Source organism: Nicotiana tabacum, chromosome 1 (assembly GCF_000715075.1).
Source record: "Nicotiana tabacum cultivar K326 chromosome 1, ASM71507v2, whole genome shotgun sequence".
Lineage (NCBI taxonomy): Eukaryota > Viridiplantae > Streptophyta > Magnoliopsida > Solanales > Solanaceae > Nicotiana > Nicotiana tabacum.
In genome coordinates this window covers 32,921,276-32,933,492 of record NC_134080.1, presented here as the reverse complement: position 1 = coordinate 32,933,492, position 12,217 = coordinate 32,921,276, and the positions used below count along the sequence as shown (strand labels likewise).

The window sequence follows — 12,217 nt, the reverse complement described above, 5'->3', positions numbered from 1 at the left end:
TTCTGCAGAATCGTGATAGTTTTTACAACATGAAGTTTAGGCTGTTGCTTAATCCTACAAGCATCACAAATCCTTACTGGTTAACTACCATGAATCTCCTGTTTTACAATATAGAATTATATGTTGTTTAAAGATAATTAGTGAGACAAGAAATATATGTGGACTGTGGTTTCACAATATTCCTTTTCACCAACCAAATTCTAATAATTTTGCTGAAATCCACAAATGAACTATTACAATGAGTATTTATAATAGTCAACTGGTCAACTATTGCATTTACATAACAAAAACTCGTTTAATGGGGCCAGGACATATTCACAACCTTGAATAGTTCTCAATATTTTATTGAATTGTCTAATTGATTTTCAACTATGTTCACATATTTCTTAAAGCAACTAATTGCCTGAGAGATATGTATAAGAAGCTCTGTGCCATGCTTCACATTCATAGAAACACATTTCCAAAATGAATCATTTGCAACATGTGCATAATATGCATGAAAGCGCTGCGTATTTCATCATTAATGGATAAAAAATGCAAGAAAAGTTGGTGCATAAGGCTTCAGTAATAGTGACTACCATGAATTAATTGCTGAAAATCTCATTTTCAAACTCCAGCAATTACAACCAATAATCACTAATTTGCCGCATTCAGAAAATATTCTCACCCTCATCCAATGAGAAAAACACACACTGTAATTTAACAGCACCTAAAAATTCAGATGAACGGTGTGAATGCTCTGTAATTGCCGTGATATAACAGCAGAGATGAGGTTCTAATCATCTATCCAAGATAATAAAGTTCCATGCTATTCTATCGGCATCACTGTACAAATCAAGTCACTAGAAAAAAGTCGAAGAGGGCCAGGTAATGGACTTTGCTTACTGCACAAGGATCTCCCTTCTTTAGCTACATAATTTACAGAGACTAAATACGTACAATAATATACAGTATCTCGAGGTTCCTTTACTTCCAAACCTTAACAGCTCCGTCTCTACTGCCTGATATCAGAAGTCTCTGATTTAATTTGACAGAAGCCAAAGAGAGAATAGAATCACGGTGGCACCCCGCAGAATCAATAGCAGCAGCTCCAAGGATTGCCTTTGCCGTTAGTCTGGTGGCCAAAGGTCGTCTCTTCGCCTCCTTTTATGACAGAAGTAACGCTAGATATTAGTCCCACAATCATAAGACAAGGGAACTGTAAATTTCTCACACATTACAAACAAGGCATGCATAAAGAAAACTCAGGGTAGATGGAGTGAGAGAAGAGAGATGAAGAGGCAAGGATGACAGTCTCGTCACTCGTGGAAATCTCCAGAAGTTAATTCAAAAGTGTATGGTTTACTTATCTGATGCACAAATTGGCTATTATGATAGTTGATACCTTAAATTTCTGGTTTCATGGGTAGTATATAGATTTTCTGTTTGTTTTCAAATGAAATAGTTATCTAGTAGCTGCATCAGAGGAACGTTTTGTGACTCATCACCAAAAGCAGAATACTAAGTTAGATTTCAGGCAAGTTGGCTGATAACATCTAAATATAGCTGCTTCAAATCATAGTCAACCCCTACCATCATAAAACCCTCTAAGCACAATTCTCATTTTTCATTTCAGCCAGCAAATTCCAGATATCAACCTCTATAACACTGGGGACGTGTTGCACAGGAAAGTTCAATGGCAGAAAACCTTGTTCCAAGCTCTCCCTAAGTTCTTGATTCTATGATGGTTCTCGAATAATTTCCACTCATTTCTCCACAATTTTCTTCATATAATTTGAGCACAAAAATCAGTATAACACCCACACCAAGTCTACCATTTAAGGATGGTATGTGACAAGCTCACCAAGTCACCTTTGCAAAAGGAAGGAGTAGATCCTGCTCAATTTATATGATAAATCACATACCTGCACTATTTGTACGCCAAAGCTAGATTTTGTCTCATAAAAGTCATCATTAACTACCCCCTTTATAGATGGTCCGCAAACACAGTAACTTCGTTCTGGGCTGAAATATGCAACAGCCTCGTTAAATTATATGTTAAAAGTTGGTTAATTTAACATAGAGCTAGAGAAACAGTCTAAAACCTGCAATGGTCCCAACGACGTATTTTTAGGTCAGTACCCCCGGTTAACAAATCACCACCAGGTAATGGAAGCAATGCACGGATTCCAGTAAGGCGAGGAGGCGGATCACTCAATTCATCAACTCGGTACTTTGAACCATTATTTCTTCTTAGATCTTGTTTAGGATTAGCCTTATTTGATGGCTTCGCCAGAGCCCAAGGTAAGTCAGAGTTCTCAGCCTCACTCTCATTATTTGCTACCCTCAATACCTGCAGGAAAAAAATTCAAAATTGTAAAAATCCAGAAAAAGTCACAAGAGAGAGGTTTGTGATTCATAGCATGTCCTAAGAACATTGGCTCATCTTAAATGATAGTTACACATGCCAACCATTGCTAATGAATTTCAAATTCAAAATTTACATCCAAGACAAACAATTCAAGCAGGACTTTTCCAATTTCTTTAACATATATCAGCTATCAGCTCTCACCAAGAAATTAAGACGCGCTGACAAAGACTTCATTATCCAAACACTTTCAGTATAAAAGGAAACTAAAACTGGAATGGCCAGAGAGAGAGAGAGAGGGGTTCAGACATTGCACTCTTTCCTTGTAAGAATCTCAAATCCCAGACATGGTAGCCACTTCAAGTATATCTATATTGGATGTCGCATAAACCAGATAAAGGAAAATATCAAGTTATATAGACTGAAAAAGTGACCACATTTACCAACTAGTATTCGGAACTAAAAGCACTTATGCCAAGCTTTCTTTTCTTAAAAATATAATTCAACATTACCTGGTGGCAGCTCCCATTCTCTGCATTCCAGAGAGAGACCTCATTACAACCTGCAGCAACATAAACAAGGGGCCTTGCTGCTGCAGACAATGACGTACTAGGAGGAGGAAGAAAGAGAGACATTCTCTCAATTGGGCAGGCAAGAGAATATTGCCACGTGTTAACTGGTATGCAGAACCTCAAATCCCAAAGTGTAAGTACACCCCTAGAGGAACCTGATACAAACCAGTTTCCACAAGGCCCAGCAACTAGAGATGATATATAGCCCTCTTTGGGATAAACTTTGGTGTTCCAGGCATGCGAGCCTGTTCTTGTGTCCAACAGATGGAGACCACAATTCTGGGTGCTGTACAAAATCATTTTTGAGGCACCACCATCTGAACAGTAGTTCAAGAGGCTTGCTATGGCACCCTCTCCCACTTCATTCTTTTTCACATCAGCAATACCAGAATACTTTTCAACAACATTACCAAGTCCTCGAGAGATATAATCAACAGAGAACATATGTATTGTTCCATCACATGCTCCAACAACAACTTGAGCAGAACCTTGGAGCACCGTAACGCATAAAGCCCGGCTTCCTTCTAAAGAATAAGTTAACCTGGACCTGAATGAAATATCTTTCTCCAACCTTTTAGAATCCCAAACCTTAACAGTAGAATCGTCAGATGCACTAACAAAAAAACTGTGGTCTGCTGAGATGGATATATCATTAACAGCAGAACGGTGCTCTTGGAGGTGAGCAACCAAGACCCCACGAGGCCTCCATCCTGAATCAGTAATCATAGATGTTTTGGCAAAAGAGGACAAATCAGTTCTATCTGTTGCAGCTGTGTTGTCTTCCATTGTTAGGGTACCCGCTTTAGTTGTAGCAGACCCAACATCCTGAAACTTGTTATTCACATAAGCTGTTTGATCAGCTTCCCTGTCTTCCACTTCATGTACAACTCTCCGCAACAGTGTGGAACTATTGCCAATGCTTATCGAACCTGACACGAGCTTGGGTGCTGGAACTGAATTTGCTAAATTAAATGACTTGTTTACAGGATCCATCCAAGGCAAAGATGAAGAACCAAATCCAAGGGAAGTAAATGGCAATGAGGAATCAGAGGCTGCTGCACCAGTGCCTGCTAATTTCTTGTTATCCTCCTTAAAATAGTACAAAGGAATGCCTTCAGATGATTTATCAATAAAGCTGCTCATACCACCGACTTGTGGAGACACAAAGCCAGATAGCTGTAATTTTTCTGAAGGGAGGCGATCACAGCTATCCATTATGCCAGAAGGATTTTGTATTAAGCTTCCCACAGCTTTCACCTTGGTCTCATTATCATCACTTTCAGTAAAATCAATTGGTTTTGTTAAATCACCAGCTGATTTATAACCAGGAAAATCATGTTTTCTGCCAGACCAGTACTTCATTCGATCCAACTCGCTGCTACTTCTCTCAAGTAAATCTACAGTTTCCCATTGTTTCAACTGAGGAGGTGAATTGTACCATATCTTTCTCTGTCTCTCCAGCATATCTGAACTCTTTGCATTTTCCACAAGCTGATAGTATAGCTCTTTTGAAACTGGTGGCTTCAAGCACGAGAGAAGAGCTCTCTCTGAAGCTAAAGATGCTGGCTGCCTGCGAAGGAAGGGCCTTATTACTGGGACAAGAAAAACATAAGAATCAACTGCTCCTAAGCTCTCACTGCTGGCAGCAATAAAGGTGACAGCTGACCTCCTTACCCATTGGCTAGGGTAGCACAACAAATGGAAAGAACGGTCTATCATTTCAAGCAGGACCCGCTTACGCAGAAAGCCACTTTTGCAGAGAATGGCCAAGCAGTCTAGCGCATTGACGATTACAGCCTCAGTTGTATCAGTCAATGCCTGCTCAATGTACGGTAAAAGATATTCTTCCACACTTCGTTGTCCAACAAAAAAGCAGACGTATATGATTTGCCCATAAAATACTGCCCTGAGCTGCTCATCTCTATCATTTAGAAAAGCAGGGAGAATGGGCAACAGGAAGTCATTACTTTGCCTCTGTCCAAAAAACCAACAAAGGTTACCAATATCTTGCAACAGTGCTCTCCTGATGTTTGGAGTTTGCTTTGGGCCCATCACGAGTTCTTGAATAACCTCAGCAACCGACTTCCTTAATTGAGCAAGTTGTGTATCACTGTTTAGACTCTGTGGCCGTATTGGTCTGTCAGAGGTCGATATTGATGAATTCTGGCATGAATTTATTTCATTTAGAACACCTGCCTCACTCAAGCTTATTGAGTGAATCAGAAAACCATAAGCAGTTAGTGCAAGCTTTGATATATTGCTGGCATAACAAATCCTAACACTCTCCTCTGGATCATCAGGAAGCATGGAAAGCATAGGGAGAATATACTCGGGAAAAATTTTGGCATCACTTGGAGGAAAATCCCTAACTAAAGGAAGAATATCACATAAAGTCTCTAAGGCAGCACAACGAACAATTGCTGCTGGATCTGACAGCATTGCTATCACATATGGAAGTACTCTCTGCAAGCGATCTTCATCATCAATGTACATGGAACAAGAGTTCAACAGTAATACAGCACCTCTCCTCATAAAAGGCAATTTGACATTGCGTATGCAGGAACACAACAGTGAGGCTATCAGCACCATTCCTTCACAGCTCATTACATCTTCAGGAAATGGTAAGAAAGGCATACCGAAAGTGTCTGACTGATTATCATAGTCAGACATCAAAGAAGTCAAATCCTCCATGGTGATCTTTCTTAAGAAGGGATGATGACTTCTCTTAAAAGAATTGGAGCTGACGGGGATTTGTTCACCTGGAGATAGCATGTGACATTGTCCTTGGTTCTGAGAATATGAAGTATTGGCTATACCCTCCAGCACTGGCTTCACAGCAGGACATTGATTGTTTTGTTTTGCATCCCTAAGCAAAGTGTTCATGTTGCCAAGAAGATCAAAGCGATCATGAACTGAGCCCTTCTCCATCTCCTCTCTTTTATTCGAGGAGTCCCGCACTAAATTCAGATTTTCGTTCACGCCACTCTCTTGCGGCGTTTGAGTGGCAGGAAGTGAATGTGGACTAGCAGCAGGAGAGCTCCCCTCACCAGGCTTATCATTCATCATTTGTTTACGGATCTCTTGAAAAGAGGTCTGGCATATTAGAACCTACAGAAGCGATTTGGCCACTAAGTACAAATGTTGGAGGGGGCGACCAAGAGAGACACTAGATGTAAACTTACAATCTTACCCTCGCATCGGAATTAAGGGGATTCAATAAGGAATAGAAGTTATGAAGGAATGGTGAGAAGTAGCTCGGGAACACAACTCCTGCATAGTTCTGCAAGTAGCTTTCAGCAGCACACCGTGACTCTGGATCCAATTGAATCATATGAAGAATCATCTTCCGAATTCCTGAATCTGGAATCTGCATTAAGGAAAATGAATAAGCATTTATCAGAAAAATTACAAAAATTGACAAAGAATGCGAGTAACTCTATGTTTTAGATTTTGAGCAGGTAAAGTATTGTATCACAATAGAGGCGTAGAAACTTGGCACTAAGATGATGCCAAGAGGATTACAAGGTTTGAAACCCTTCTGTACAAAAACAAAAACGAAACAAAACAAAAAAAGTTGCAAAATCCTGTAGAACGCGAATTACTCCTAACGAAACTTTTTTATGTGTAACTTTAAAATTACTCCTTCCGGTCCACAATAAGTGACCATTTTACCTTTGGCACACCCATTAAGAAAATACGAACTCCTAGAGAACAAAAGATGTATTCACTAAATTAACCTTAATTAATTGTTACCTTGATACATTGGAATATGTAAATAAGGGCAAATTTTGGAAAAATAAAATTAATTCTTTCTTGTATGTAAATGGACACTTATTTGGACCAAAAATAAAGGTAAAATGGTCACTTATTGTGGACCGGATGGAGTAATACTTAAGTCACGTTCCAAAACATTGAATTCAAGAACAGAATTCAAAGGACTAAAGTGGTACAATACCATAAGAAAGGGAAGAACAAGAAAAATGCTAAGCTAAGAAACAAAACAAAAAAACAAAAAAAGTGATACCTTTTCCAGAAGTTGACTGGGATCATATTGTCCTCTGCGATAAGCAAGTAGTTGAGATAATTCGAACAACGGCTGGCCCTCGAGGAAAAGCTCAGCAATAACACACCTGGTGCAATGTAGACAATGTTCAAATACTCAATTCCTCATTGCGTAGTATTGATATGTGTGTTTCCTACTTTTATGGGGGATTAATATTCAACAATATCCATGCATGTATGGCATTCTTCCCATCCTTTTAGACACAAAAGACCACAAGCCAATATAAATGCAAGTAGACCACAAGCCAATATAAATGCAAGTAATCTCTTTATTGCACAAGAAATTACACCATTTCGTCAAAAAGCTGAATGTTTGTTTTTTCTTCATTCCGCTGGTCCCCACCAAGTACACTTTGGTACAGAAAACTCTCTTCATTCTATTTTTAACTGATTCACTTTGCATCAATGAGATAAGGAAGTTTCAATTGGTTATCATATGCCTGCAGGTGGAACTATAATTCGTATAATAGTTAATTTTCCTTCTTCATAAAGCAATCTTTTTATTATTTACCAAATATTAAATTGTGTAACATTAGTTAGTTCCTAAAAGTACACCATAAAAATATTATTCTTGAGGATGGTGAACGTGCCCCTTAAGTAGGTTGGATAAACTAAAAGTGAGTAGCATATACTCTACTACATCTATCCAAAAAGCTGAAATTAAAATCTATTTGTAGCATTAGTTTCTGCAAACCCATCCAGCAACTGCACACAGCTAGCCATAAGCTTATTGACTTCATCATTACTTCAACAATGCATAAAAGGAGAGAGGTTGTAAAGAAAACTGCAGCAATCACTCCTCTGGATGATTTACATGGAACTATGGTGTCCACAGACTTCCGTGTTCTTAACTACATCAAAAGTGCCAGTGTAGGCTTTTGCAAATATTATTACATAATTTAATCGTTTTAACTTAATATCTAGTCACATATTAGTCTTACCTACGAGTGCCTCCGTCTAATTATTTTTCAGTTTATTTCTGTTTTCATTTAAGTTCAGTAATTCGTGATAACTCAAGCAACTAATAAGTCCTATTTCTCCTTGTCCGGGACTTCCAAGTCCTATCATAACATATTTCAGACTTCTCTTAATAATTTCCTAAGAAGTCCAAAACACTTCTACTATATGTTTCAATCTGCTGATAATTCGAATAAATACGGATGAATAGTTATGTCAATAATAGTGGCAATGATTTTTACTACTAATTGATAATGATATTAATAGTACAAATGTAAGACTGAGCTAGACAAAAGAAGGATAATACAAGTCAAGTTAGGCCAAAAAACCGAAGCCAGTTAAACTGTTATATTTAGTTTTATTGTTCTATTTAGTAATATGCATGACATGACGCTAGATAACCAGATAAATAAAAAGAAGTAAATTGCATGAGTTTTAATCTATTGAAAGGAGAGACTCTTAAATTAACGATGACTGATTATTGTTCTCATTGTTAACGAAAACATCCTTATCTTTTAGTCACGAACTACTTTAGCAGGATGTCTTGCAGAGACAGCTGGAAAACAGCTGACTATTCCAGTAAGTGTTAATAGTATGCAAGGCGTACATAGAATTGCTAGTAAAAGTAGGGAGCTATGCGTCAGTAAGAGTTTGATATGATTCAAAAGTCTTAAAAGAGAAAAAAAGATTTCTCTGCAACAACTATTTTTATTTTTGTACAATATAAAACACATAGTATTGTTCTTATTGTTATGGAAAACATCCTAATTTTATAGTCGTGAACTACTTTAAGTAGAAAGGCTCGTAGAGACAGCTAGAATAGCTGCCAATTAACTGGATAATTATCTAGTTTTAATAGTATGTAAGACGTATATAGAAGTTGCTAGTAAATGCAGGACGCTTGGTCCCTAAAAAGTTTGACATGACTCAAAAGTCAAAAGTCTTACAGGAGAAAAAAGATTTCTCCACGAGTCTTTTCTGTAGGTTCTTTTATTTGACAAGAAATCAATTCAAAAATAAAAAAGGCAAACTATTGAGCAATTCATCTTTCCTAAATATACCAATTGTTGTAACTCGTGTCGAATTAGCAATTAATCTCTCTGATTCTTATCAGTGGCCATCGTGATGATACCACAACACAGATAATACTGGAGGGAAGTTACCACATAAAGAGTTGATATAAAAACAATCTGAAAAACGTTCCAGAACAAGTTTTAGTTCGGGCATCTTACTAGTACTAATTTTAAGAGAGAAACAGTAAAGTTTAAAGCTTCCATTCCAAAATAATGACTCAAGTGAAAATCTCACCCAACAGCAAAGATGTCCATCGATGGCTTCAAAGGAGCATCTGGGGCTACGTGCATCTCACCTCCATGCTCATAAAATCTCTGAAAATTAGTGGCATTTATGCAAAATTTACTTTGACATCATGGTGCATAAAAATAACATATCTATTGAAGAAGGGGAGAGGGCGTGGAACAAGTATGCCTCTAGAAGAAACGTGCAGTTTTTCTTTTGTTCTTTCTTTTCCTTTTTTTGGGGGGGTTATTCCTTTCTGTTATTGTACATACAATTCTAGCATACTATTGCTTATTCAAGCTTATCGGTGTCTCCCAAAGTTCACTTTTAATGTCTAAACGAAAAGCTCTTGAGCACACTTCTCGCCATTAATCCCTTTTCATTGTACCCTTCACATTTAGTTTCTACTGACAAAACTACTTCTCGAAATGTGTTTCCAGCAGTGCACTGATTCTGGATTGGAATCACGAACAGGTCAGTCTTTGACATAAGGCACGGATTCTGCCCTCCAAAGTGGAAAATAGTGAATAGGGTGGTTGTGTTTGGACAGCAATTGGGCAGTGGGAGCAAGTGTAAAGCAAGTCTGACTGTCCTCACCAGACAATTACATGCACAAGAATCCGTTTGCCATTGCTAAAAAATTAGACACTACATATTTGAACTCACAGTCATCAATTATATTTGACAATAGTACTTCAACTAAGCAATAGAAATTATGTTATGTTTAGTGTTCGCTACTCACAACTATCATAAACACAGGAGAGAAACTTATAATTGAAATGCTATGGTTTCTTTGCATGAAAGACAGCTTTTCTATCAACAAATGACTCGCTAATTTTCAAATTAAACTTCTTTTGTATTAAGCCAAGGAATAATCTATAATCAAACTACTCATAGTAAGCAACAAAAGGAAACAACTTATTCAAACCTCGGGTGCAAGATAGCATCGCCTTCGTCCACCAGTATCAAAAAAGAATGAGAAATCAGAAGGATCATCATGTGGAATATAAGTGGGTTTGAACGATGCAAAGTCCGCAAGATAAAGCCAGTTCCAAGAAGTGACCAGCACATTCTCACACTTGATATCACCTGCAACAACAGTCCATGCCAGTCTTTTAATGCAGAAAAATAAAAGCCCGAGTAAGTCATAAGTATTTCGTATCATGAGTCATCTCACCATGACATACTCCATGTTCATGACTCTGCTTCACTGCATAAAGCAACTGCAAAAGTAGCAGTACATGATATGACTATTTGCAACTTGAGAAACCATAATTATAGCGATTTGATAACAAAAAAAGAAATATTACCTGGAAAGCAAGCCACTTTTTTTCGACAACACAGAGAAAAGGTCGGGTACTAAGACGATCGTGCAGATTGTTAAAGAAGTATTGCCTCAACAAATAAGCAGCTTTATCTGTTTCAAGCCAGAACTGCAACATTTTCCATCAAACAAATCCTCAAATTATTTAGTAAACTAATATGTTACTAATATAAATCTCCAACAAATTCAAATTCAATTCAAAGTCAATAAGCCAAAATTTAGTGAAGAGACTAGCAAACCTGGAAAGGCCAAACATGTGGATGATCAAGGGAGGTGAAGATGTCACGGATTTTGGAGAGACGCTGCTCATAATCTCGCAAATCAATGAAATCGCCTCTTTTGAAATAGACCTTTACGAGCACGAGTCCTTCGTCGTGTTTACACAAAATTGATTTCAAAAAGCGACCTCGACCTAGAACTTCTTTAAGCACCAGATTGTATGACGACGGCAAGTCGTGGAGATAGTACTCCATCGCCGACGCTTGTGTCGTTTTCGCTATCTTATTCCCCATTATTACTCTTTCTTCTCCCTCCTTTTTTTTTTTTTTTTTTGTCTTTGTTTTGTTCGGCGATAAGTTTCGAGTTGCTTTTAGCTATCGACCATTATTTTTGGGGTTTTGGCAATGGGCTTGGAGAAGAACCAGTCGGAGTTCCGGCGAGGCAACCGTGAGGATTTGGGATGAGATGTATGAGAAAGAGTGTAGCCCGGGTTTACCAATTTCCTGTTATATCGTCAGCCTCGCCATTCTTTTTCCTCTTTTCCGTTAAAAATATCAGATCCCCTGTATGAAATTGGTCCCTATAATTATTTATTTAACAAAAAGGGCAATTAGTTGTTTTTAGTCTGAGGGAAGGAAATTACCTACTACTACTATTTTTATCTCCGTGGGAATTTAAATGTGAGATCTTAAGTTTTCAAACATACTCTTGGGTGCCACTTGCAATTATTTATTTAATAAAAAGGGCAATTAATTGTTTTTAGTCTGAGGGAAAGAAATTACCTACTACTATTTTTATCTTCGTTGGAATTTAAATGTGAGATCTTAAGTTTTCAAACATACTCTTGGGTGCCACTTGCAATTATTTATTTAACAAAAAGGGCAATTAGTTGTTTTTAGTCTGAGGGAAAGAAATTACCTACTACTATTTTTATCTTCGTTGGAATTTAAATGTGAGATCTTAAGTTTTCAAACATACTCTTGGGTGCCACTTGCAATTATTTATTTAACAAAAAGGGCAATTAGTTGTTTTTAGTCTGAGGGAAAGAAATTACCTACTACTATTTTTATCTTCGTTGGAATTTAAATGTGAGATCTTAAGTTTTCAAACATACTCTTGGGTGCCACTTGCAATTATTTATTTAACAAAAAGGGCAATTAGTTGTTTTTAGTCTGAGGGAAAGAAATTACCTACTACTATTTTTATCTTCGTTGGAATTTAAATGTGAGATCTTAAGTTTTCAAACATACTCTTGGGTGCCACTTGCAATTATTTATTTAACAAAAAGGGCAATTAGTTGTTTTTAGTCTGAGGGAAAGAAATTACCTACTACTATTTTTATCTTCGTTGGAATTTAAATGTGAGATCTTAAGTTTTCAAACATACTCTTGGGTGCCACTTGCAATTATTTATTTAACAAAAAGGGCAATTAGTTGT

At 37.4% G+C, this 12,217-nt stretch overlaps 1 protein-coding gene across 1 annotated transcript; it reads right to left on the bottom strand.

Moving 5' to 3' along the window:
* Positions 1 to 716: 716 nt before the first annotated feature.
* Positions 717 to 11,348, bottom strand: LOC107796379 (serine/threonine-protein kinase VPS15). Its single transcript, XM_016619132.2, has 11 exons — positions 10,801 to 11,348; positions 10,548 to 10,670; positions 10,415 to 10,460; positions 10,166 to 10,326; positions 9,247 to 9,326; positions 6,944 to 7,049; positions 6,110 to 6,286; positions 2,860 to 6,027; positions 2,085 to 2,332; positions 1,905 to 2,004; positions 717 to 1,143 (listed from the first exon to the last, which is right to left on the bottom strand). Exons 1-11 carry the CDS (start codon positions 11,071 to 11,073, stop codon positions 967 to 969), a joined length of 4,659 nt encoding a protein of 1,552 aa, XP_016474618.2. The 5' UTR covers positions 11,074 to 11,348; the 3' UTR covers positions 717 to 966.
* Between the last annotated feature and the right edge of the window lie 869 nt (positions 11,349 to 12,217).

What these genes read in the sequence shown, in the direction of transcription:
- LOC107796379 (XM_016619132.2), bottom strand. Translation starts at nt 11,073, where the DNA reads ATGGGGAATAAGATAGCGAAAACGACACAAGCGTCGGCGATGGAGTAC. An exon ending in ATGGACATCTTTGCTGTTGG is followed by an intron (nt 7,050 to 9,246) that starts GTGAGATTTTCA and finishes ACATTGCACCAG; the next exon opens with GTGTGTTATTGCTGAGCTTT. An exon ending in TTGGCGTACAAATAGTGCAG is followed by an intron (nt 1,144 to 1,904) that starts GTATGTGATTTA and finishes CTGTCATAAAAG; the next exon opens with GAGGCGAAGAGACGACCTTT.